Consider the following 10,143-nt stretch of genomic DNA (forward strand, 5'->3'; position numbering starts at 1 on the left):
ACTCGTGCAAAATAAAATCACTTCAATAAAATTTATAAAAGACTGTTAGTCAAGTTTCTCTTGAAAACAATGATCCATAAGGAAGATTGACACCTAATACATACACTATGAAGTAAATATATATATGGCAATGAATTTACTCTGCCAGCATCAGCTGACAAAAAAAATGCTTACCATCATGCAATCTATTTTATTTCGAATAACAATCCACTTCAACTTTCAGGGAGAGTAAAAGTGGAATTCCTGTCTTGTCCTAAGTTGAGCTTAAAAAATGGAATCAATGAGTTCACTAAATACCAGGAGAACTTCAGATCTAGAAGAAAATAATTCGAAGGAAGATTTAAGAAGAAATAAAACAAAGGTGCACATGGTCTAAAAAAAAAAAAAAAAACGTAAGATCACACCCAATAATTGAATTTGTATCTTACACTCATATTTCACTTTCATCCTACCATGTAATTAAGATGTGACAATTTGTTTCACCCTTGGATCATCAAATCAAACGTTAATGGGCATTGACTGTTAAGATATAAAATAAATAATAAAACCTATCTCTTTTATTAGTTTAAACTTTTGAGATAAATAGTGATTTTACATGATATCTTCTCATCCATCAACTTAAGTTTTTAGGACAAGTGGTGATTACACATGGTATCAGAGTAGAGATTCTAGAAGAAAATTGAGAAATGAAGCAAAGTATCAGTTTGTATATCTTTAACGTAAACAACAAGCAGAGATTACAAGCTGTATTTAAATAGAAAGACTATGACAGAAGGACATTATACAGTGAGGAAAGTAGGAGAGTATGGTGGACTTTAATATTTAATTGAAGGTGCTGAGATATAAAAGGACACTTGGAATATTTCCCCTTGATTTTAGACAGAGATCTTCATGCTGTGATTGAGTCATATTAGTTCGTGAGTTGTACTCAAATCTGACTTGCCATCCGAAATTGTCTCCATAGATTTGTGCTGATCGTGAGGATGTTTATCACTCAACAGTATGATAGTTTCCTTATTTCTCCAAGAAGCATCCTCTATGTGCTTTGTAGATGGATGGAAGCATTTGTATCCTTTGTGATGATCACTATATCCCAAAAAAAACACATGGTACTGTCTTGGGTTAAAACTTGTGTTTCCTAGTATCCCAAGTATATGGAAAACATTTAGATCCAAATACTCATAAAAATGAGTAATTTGGATGCACACCATACAATTTAAAATAAGAAGTATCTAGATTAATGGCAATGGATGGTAAACGGTTAAGGAGAAAAACAGCAGTTGTAAATGCTTCAACCCATAAGTATAAAGGAGCACCATTGTGAAATAACATTGCCATATCTAGTTCACGAATTATCCTATGCTGACGTTCGACCATACCTGCTTGTTCAGGAGTGTGAGGGCAAGAAATTTAGTGAATGATGCCCTGTGATTGGAAGTGTGAGTTGAGCCTTGAATTAATGAATTCTCTTCCACCATCAGAGTGAAAGATTTTAATTTTTTTTTTCAAATTGTTTCGCTACATATTGTTCGAAAGCCAAGTAAACATTAACAAATTCAGATTTTTTTTTTTAAGAGGAACAAGCCAAGTATACCGAGATAAGTCATCAACTAAACAAGCATAATAATAATATTTTCCAAAAGACAAAACAGGTGATGGACACCATAAATCACAGTGAATTTTATTGAAAATAGAAGCACTAGAATTGTGAGAACAAGAGAATGACAATTTACTAAGTTTGCCTAATTGATAGCTATTACAAATGGATTGCAACTTAGTGAATCCAAGAACATGAATTAATCCTTTGTTCTGAAGCAACTTTAGAGTGGATGCTTGAGGATGTCCAAATCTCTGATGCCATACTTTTGCAGTACCAGATTTGAACCTATGTGAAAAATGTAATTCATGGGGGCTGAAAAGAACATATAAATCACCCTTGCGCCATCCTGTCAATACCTTGTGACCTATCTCCCGTTCCTTAACACAGAAATCAGTATTAGAAAATTCACAATTCAAGGGATAGTGATCAGTAAGTTGACTTACAGACAATAAATTTTATTTTAGATGAGGAACATGTAGAACATTAGTAAGGGGTAGGACTTGAGTTCCATTGTTAAGAGTAGCATCACCAACAGATTTAATTGCTAGTGATGTACCATCTCCAATCAAGACAGAGTCAATGCCAAGATAGGGACGTATATTTTTTAACATACCAGCATTACTTGTCATGTGATTTGAGGCCCTCGTGTCTGATGTCCATTCAGTATGAAAGATAGTGTTGTCAAGGGTGAGAGCAGCCAGAGCCTATGGGACTTCATCTTGTTTGAGAGCTTTTTTTGTTAAGTGCCAACAGATCTTTGCAATGTGACCCATGACACAGTAAATTTGACAGGAATCATTGCAATACATTTCACGTTCAACTGGTGTCATTCGTCATTGTCCTGGAGGAGGTGGTCTCAGAGACATAGAGCCTTATTTGTTGTTGTCATGACCCGTCTGTTTGGGGAGCTGACATGTCCCTGGTTGTTGAAATTCTGATTGTGCGCTTGGAACCCACGACCATTTGAGTTGAATTGATTTTGTGATCCTCGATTGGTGGAATTATATTGTTGGGAAAGGTACTTTTGACCATAAAAAGCCAACTCGTGAGTGGATGTATTAGTAGTGAACCAGTTTTGACGTTGTTTATAACCTTGTAGCAAGGACACCAATTCAGTGTATGTTGGACGTGGTGGCTTTAACATGTTTGTGGTGAAGGACTCATACTTTGATCCTAAATTTGTGAGGAGAGAAAAAACTTTGATTTTTTTAGTTATAGGGCTTCATATGGCTGCTAGATTGTCGCAGATGCCATTGAAATTGCGAATATGTTCAACAATGCTTGTGTTGTCATCTTTGCACCGATAAGTCATTTGCTAACGAAGAGTGAACTCTCTCTCCTGAGAGTCTTGTGCATATGCTTCTTTGAGAGCATCCCAGACAGATTTGGCTGTATCTAGGCCAATAACAAGGCCAAGTGCTTCCTTTGCAAGTGTGCCAATTAGCCATTTGCGAAGAAGTTGATCTGATTTTTGCCATGCAATTATTGCATTTGTGGACTGATCTATAGAGTTGTTTGTGGCTGGTGGTGGGCAAGGTCAGTTTGGGTGTTTCTCCTGTGAGATGACCAACCATGTCTTGGCTTTCAGCAAGAGCAAGAGCTTGTTCATGCCATAGTGGGTAATTGTCTTGTTTTAATTTGAGAGTGATGAAATTGCTGACGTTCTGAAAAAGAGAGGCCATTGAGAGTGAAATAAAAAAAAAGCTTGTTGCTCACACTGGCTCTAATACCAAGAAGAAAATTGAGAAATGAAGCAAAATATCACTTTGTATATCTTTAACATAAACATAAACAACAAGCAGAGATTACAAGTTGTATTTAAACAAAAAGACTATGACAAAAGGATATTATACAGTGAGGAAAGTAGGAGAGTATCGTCAACTATAATATTTAATTGAAGGTGTTGAGATATAAAAGGACATTTTGAATATTTTCCCTTGATTTTAGACAGAGATCTTCATGCTATGGTTGAGTCATATTAGTCTGTGAGCTATACTCAAATCTGACTTGCCATTCGAAATTGTCTCCATAGATTTGTGCTGATCGTAAGGATATTTATCACTCAACAGTATGGTAGTTTCCTTATTTCTACAAGAAGCATCCTCTACGTGCTCTGTTTGTGGGAGTTGAGCTGGCTGATGTGCCTTAATAGTTCTGAGTTTGAACTCTGTCTCTACAGTACTCTATCTTATTTAATTTAAATATTTTACATGTTAGACCCACTCATTCAAAGAGATGTTATAAGCCCACACATGATAGGGAGTAGTGTTAAAATATAAAAGAAATAATAAAATATGTCTCATCATAGTAGGATAAGAGTAAGATGATAATGAAATTTATAAAATCTTTTTTTGCGTATTATATGCATCTCTCCCCTCTAATCCGGCTAGAACTCTCTTATAAGGATCTTAATGCCAATTAATAGTGTTAGAATCGCTTTCACATATATAGATGGCACTAGCTAATTAAGGCAAACCAACAGAGATGAGATTCTCATTTAATCCTATTGGGGGCCATGAGCCCAGTTTGGTTGTCTATGCATGCAGATGCATGTTACTCGGAACATGACTTTGCCAATAACATTTATTTTTGCTCACCCCACAAGCATTTAAGGGATCGTATATGCATCGATCGAGCATTATATTATGCATGTGTGCGCCAGCTGCCACAGTTACCAGCTAGATATATAGAATGGCTACCATTGTTGACTTTGTTGCCCATTTTGGTTCTCGGTTGTTGATAAAGTAATCATTCTTTCCCTTTCATGCCATAAACTAGCTTGGTTGATTTTCTAACTCATTAAAGTGAGAAATATGAACGGCAAAATTTTAATAGTAAAAGGCCATCGATCTATGCATTTATTGTCGTGAGGAAGTCATGTTACCATCATTCATCACAAAAAGGAGAAATGTGTTATCATCAATCATGCATCATTAGGTCGAGCAAGTACTTTTGGTTTTTAATTATGGCCAATGAAAACTATTTAATTGTTATCAATTATTTTTTACAAATATCACTATTTATGTTAAAATGAGTATATTTTTGTCATAAATAATTATTTTCGTCATAAATAATTCGTCACAAATACTCATTTTTCTTGTTGTGAATATAGTGGAATCAAGCTAGCTGAGGCAACCACCAAACCAAGATTTTAGAGAAAAATAAATAAATGTATGTATTCTAATGCAGTAGTACCTATGGAGACGAATTAAGGTCGACCCTTTTCTATCCAAGAAGCTGCACTTACTTTCAAATGCAGTACGTAAGGGAATTGCATGATTAAGGAAGCTTTTTAGTTCTCTCTTTACAAGATATATAAAGAGGAAGGAGGAGATGATGAACGAAAGGATATTAATGTAGGACCATGATCTCCTTATTGCATGCTAGGTCCCTCTCTTATACACAAAGCATTCATTTTTCTTTCTTATAATAGTTGTTTTCTCCTTTTATTAGCCTGTGAGCTATCTCATTAGTTGGTACAGCAACTGTTAGCTAGGGCATATGTCTCGATTGTAGGCTGTCAAAGTGTGCCATCTCATTGGTTTAGACATTGTCTTATATATATCATGTGGGGTTCACGATCTAATCATCTTATCCCCTCAGTAACAATTAAATTTGCTTTGAATGTGGGGACTAAAGTATATTGAATGATTGTACTGTCTTACCACCTCTATTTACACGTGTCATGTACGTACTTACGTGTGATATTGAATTATTTTTATTGTTGATTTAACTTTTTATATCATATTTAACTTTCATATTATTATTTTTCTTCTCAGCATTTTCAAAGCGATAGCATTAATACATTTCAAAATCCGATCATCTATTGCAATGCAAAACCAGTACAAGAAGTTCTGAGCAAGCAAACAGAGGCAGCAGGGCCGGCCTTGGCACTACACGAGTCTCATAAACGCATCCGCGTGAAATTAATGCTTCTATCCAACCCCCTCAACTGTAAAAGCCATCCCTTCATTTTCACTCTCTCTCCCCCGACTATATATACTTCTACTTAGCTTTTGAAGTCCTCATTCTCCTACTTAAACACACACAAAACCCAGTAGGATCCCTTTTACTCCTTCCATTTTTTTTTTCCTTTCCAACTTTCTTCAATGTCGAAGGAGCTTCGGAAAATGGGGGTGCAAGTGTCTGTGCTGGTGCTGTTGCTCTTGAATTTCTGGTGCAAGGCAGCACAAGCAGAGCCCCAAGTGCCTTGCTACTTCATATTCGGGGACTCTTTGGTGGATAATGGGAATAACAACCAACTCCAATCGTTGGCTAGGGCTAACTACATGCCTTATGGAGTTGACTTCCCCGAGGGACCCACTGGAAGGTTCTCCAACGGTAAAACTACTGTTGATGTCGTTGGTGAGCTCTCTTATCATTTAGTTCTCTCTCAAATTGACTAAGGTCTTGATCTTGATATTTAGTTTAAAATCTTTACTTTGGTAGTCATATCATGTTAATCAGTCGTAATACTACTTGTTTTAATATTCATGAATGCATTCACAACAGTTTCATTACTCAAACTTATGACGTCTAGCAACCTGCAGATGGTGTTAAATTGAAACCATCAGCCTCGTCATTATTATGAAAATGACAGTTCCGGCCTGCTCAATGGGTCAACAAATATTTGTGTTATTTTCTTCGATAAAATATTTTTTTTTCGTGTTTAGATGTAGAATATGTGGTGAAAATTCAATTTAAGTTTCAATACTTGTGATATGAGTTTTCCCAAAATGAGTAGCATTCCCTTAGCTTAAGCTATGAATGAGTGTTAGATACGAATAATATTACATATAGTTTTAAGACATTTGAAAAACAATAAGGTCCATCGTTAAAAAGAACACTTAAGACTTGTACAGCTTTATAAAACTGTACAAACTATTTCCCCTTCTTAAGAAGTTCAAAAGACTCTTTTTTTTTTTTTTTTTTCTTTATTTCTAGTTTTTCAATTAATTTTATAGAGTTCCAAGGGCGGGGGAGCTATTTTTTATTGTACTTTAAATATTTTATCAAGGAGAGATCATCAGGGAAATTTGGTTTTTTATTTTTAGTTACTTCAGTTTCTCGAATTTAAATTAAAAAAGAAATTTACTCATGAACCACACATGATTTATTTATTTTTTCTTGTATGTAGTATATGAATGATGAATAGAAAAATTCTTTTAGTTTAGCAAAAATAAAACAAATAAAAAAAAAATTAAATGTACTATATGGTACAGAGATGATGAAGAAAATGATTAATAATTCTACTTAACATCTTATATATTACACGCTTTTTATTTTTTTTTTATAATAAATATATAGTGTATAAATAATGAGTAGAATAATTTAATTAATTTAATATAAATGAAAAATTAATATATAAGATGCGTGGTCATGTGGGACATCCCTAATGCTCTAAGTAAATACATAGTCGTTCAAAAATGAACAAGGTGTCATGAAAGCGCATTTAATAGAAGCGCAGTCGTTTGGTGTGTGCCTATTGCCCTTATCTGACAACTTTTATTTTCTTTCACCAAACATTAAAAACATCGCAGTCTCTTCACCCAGCGGGAAAAGGACAGAAGTTTTTACAATGGCACTGTCCTTTTTACGATCTTGTAAATTATATTGCGATTATTTTTATAATTTTTTATATAATTATATTTTGAAAGAAAATAATGATATTTCTAAAAGGTAATTTATAAAATATATTTATTTTTAATTTTTTTTATAAAGAATGGTGAAAAACGGTTATGTCAAACATAATATTTATCATTTTTTATTGATGTGATTAAAGTCTTTTATATTAATAAATAAGAAAATACTTTAAATATAAAAAAAATTACATAAAAATAAATTTACAGACTTATGTTGTTTGATGTGGTAGGTATGTAAAATTATAAAATTATTTTTATTATAAAATAAATCTAATAAATCTCATAAAATTATATGATTTATTTTTATATAATTTTTTTTTATATATAACAGTTTAAAGTACGACAAGTTTGATAAATTCAGGAGGAAAAGTAATACTATTTTGGATCTGTTTCACTGTGTTCAAGAAGACTAGTTGCTAAAGTGCAGGTCTAAAATACATTTTTGACATCTACAGACTACAGCTGGGCTTATGAAATTCATGCTGCATAGCAGCAATCTAAAATACTTTTTTTTTTTTGTTTTTGTTTCCAATCGACAGCTGAGCTTTTGGGCTTCGATGATTATATACCTCCCTATGCAACAGCAAGAGGTCGAGAGATACTTGGAGGAGTGAATTATGCATCAGCAGCCGCTGGAATCAGAGAGGAAACTGGGCGCCAACTGGTACCAAAAATGTTTCATGACTCGCTTTTTCATTGACAAAGTAGTTATGATGAGTTCAGGGTTGTGTGCTGTGGTTCAGTCTTAAAGGAACCCTCATTCATGCAGGGAGGCAGGATTAGCTTCAGTGGGCAGGTGAAAAACTACCAAGACACAGTCTCACAAGTGGTGAACTTACTTGGAGATGAAGACTCTGCTGCACAATACCTAAGCAAATGTATATACTCCATTGGATTGGGTAGCAATGACTACCTTAACAACTATTTCATGCCCCAATATTACTCTACTGGCAACCAATATACTCCTGATCAATATGCAGATGTTCTTATTGAACAATATACAGAACAACTAAAGGTCAGTACTACATTTCCTTACTCTTTGCTTTTGGCTTTTTCCCTAGGAAAGTGAGCTAAAATGGACTGAGCTGAGCCTTAAAACCGGCTCTAGGTGACTGGCCAAAATGGGCATTACCTGTTAAGACTTCAATGTTACATTATTGCCAGTTATAAACTTCTTTCTTTTCGGCTTCTTTTGGGCTGGGGAAGTGGGCGCAGTACTCTGGCCTTACTGAATGTGCACCCTTCAACAAAACTGGCATTAATGGTCAAGTTACCCTAGTAATCTGCATTTGGGAAACCATGTAATATTTGGACAGGTTTCATGGTACAGATCTTGTACGACTATGGAGCAAGGAGAATGGCCTTGTTCGGACTAGGTCAAATAGGCTGCAGCCCAAATGAATTGGCTCAAAATAGTCAGGATGGGTCAACATGTGTCCAGAAAATCAATTCTGCCAACCAGATATTCAACAACAGGTTGAAATCTCTTGTTACTAATCTCAACAGCAATACACCAGATGCAAGATTCATCTATGTAGACTCTTTTGGGATTTTCCAAGATATTATAAGCCGTCCTTCATCTTTCGGTAAAATCATTTCCATTCAATTCTAGTTGAAACTAATCTTTATATGATTAAGGAGGAACAGGTGCCATTATTTATATTGAGGTATTCATGCATGCTTTGTACATCTTTCTTTTGGCAACTATAGGTTTCAGTGTAACAAATGCCGGGTGCTGTGGTGTGGGAAGGAACAATGGGCAAATTACATGTCTACCTCTTCAAACTCCATGCCAAAATAGGGATGAGTATCTCTTTTGGGATGCTTTTCATCCAACCGAGGCAGGGAACGCCATTGTGGCCAGGAGAGCTTACAGTGCTGAGTCTGCATCGGACGCTTACCCGATTGATATCAAACGATTGGCCCAGCTATGAAAAGATCATGGAGATATTAATGGTTGTGATTTGGGCGACAATTAAGATGCATGGAAAGTTGCTGATAATTGTGTTTCATTACTATTGTAACTATGAACCTAAAGATCTATGATCCGAACTCCAGTGTCCATTTCGTGGTTTGTGCAAATCATATCTATGAATCTTGTTTATAAATTTTGAGCTTAAATACTGATGCACATCTCAACTTTCCTCTTTTCCTTGCCATTCTTGAAAACAGATTAGTAAGAAATCAATGATTTGTTTTATAGCATTATTAAGCTTTTTAAAACATAAAATTAGCAATACAAAAAATCGAGCATTTATAAAGAATAATTATTTATGATGAAAATATATTCATTTTAGTAAAAAATGATATTTTGGTAGGAAATAACTAACAACCAAAAAAACAATTTTTAAGTGCAAGTGAAAGCCAACTAAGTTTGAACTAAAATGAGTACAGGCTCAGCTATTTATGTTAGTATCCACACTGAATATTTCTTTTCTCTAATATGCCCTATAACATTAATTGTTAATTTCGTGTTAACCGAAATATTTATACGAGCAACAATAAATGTTGTAAGGTCCGCTTCATGTGTTTATCTTTTTTGTTGGAGCTTCTTAAGTTTGGATAATATTTGAATGAGCCTTGACCTAGTTCCTTTTAAATATGTTTTCATCCTACTTAGTCTTATAGAACTTGATTTTAATTCTAATTAGGGGTGAAGACCGACATATACGGTTTTCATTATGGTCTGACACAAAAATGAAACTGAACCAACTGTTTTCTTTAATGTTTAAAACTAGTCGAACCGGCCGATTAAAGTGGAGAAAACTAGCATGCTCGGTTTCAAAGTAATTTCAATCGATTCGTCGATTTCCCTTCGGCAGCGCGATGAGAGAGAGAGCCGAGAGAACAGAGATTGTGATGAGATAGAGAGACAGAGAGAGAATGGTGGCATGTTGCGAT

The 10,143-nt window shown here is 34.7% G+C and overlaps 1 protein-coding gene across 1 annotated transcript; it reads left to right on the forward strand.

The window, feature by feature from the left end:
* The first annotated feature begins 5,611 nt into the window (after window positions 1-5,611).
* On the forward strand, window positions 5,612-9,363 carry LOC121267656 (GDSL esterase/lipase At5g45670-like). Its single transcript, XM_041171630.1, has 5 exons — window positions 5,612-5,965; window positions 7,782-7,906; window positions 8,012-8,257; window positions 8,573-8,828; window positions 8,953-9,363. Exons 1-5 carry the CDS (start codon window positions 5,710-5,712, stop codon window positions 9,174-9,176), a joined length of 1,107 nt encoding a protein of 368 aa, XP_041027564.1. The 5' UTR covers window positions 5,612-5,709; the 3' UTR covers window positions 9,177-9,363.
* Window positions 9,364-10,143: the final 780 nt, after the last annotated feature.

Source organism: Juglans microcarpa x Juglans regia, chromosome 5S (genome assembly GCF_004785595.1).
Source record: "Juglans microcarpa x Juglans regia isolate MS1-56 chromosome 5S, Jm3101_v1.0, whole genome shotgun sequence".
Lineage (NCBI taxonomy): Eukaryota > Viridiplantae > Streptophyta > Magnoliopsida > Fagales > Juglandaceae > Juglans > Juglans microcarpa x Juglans regia.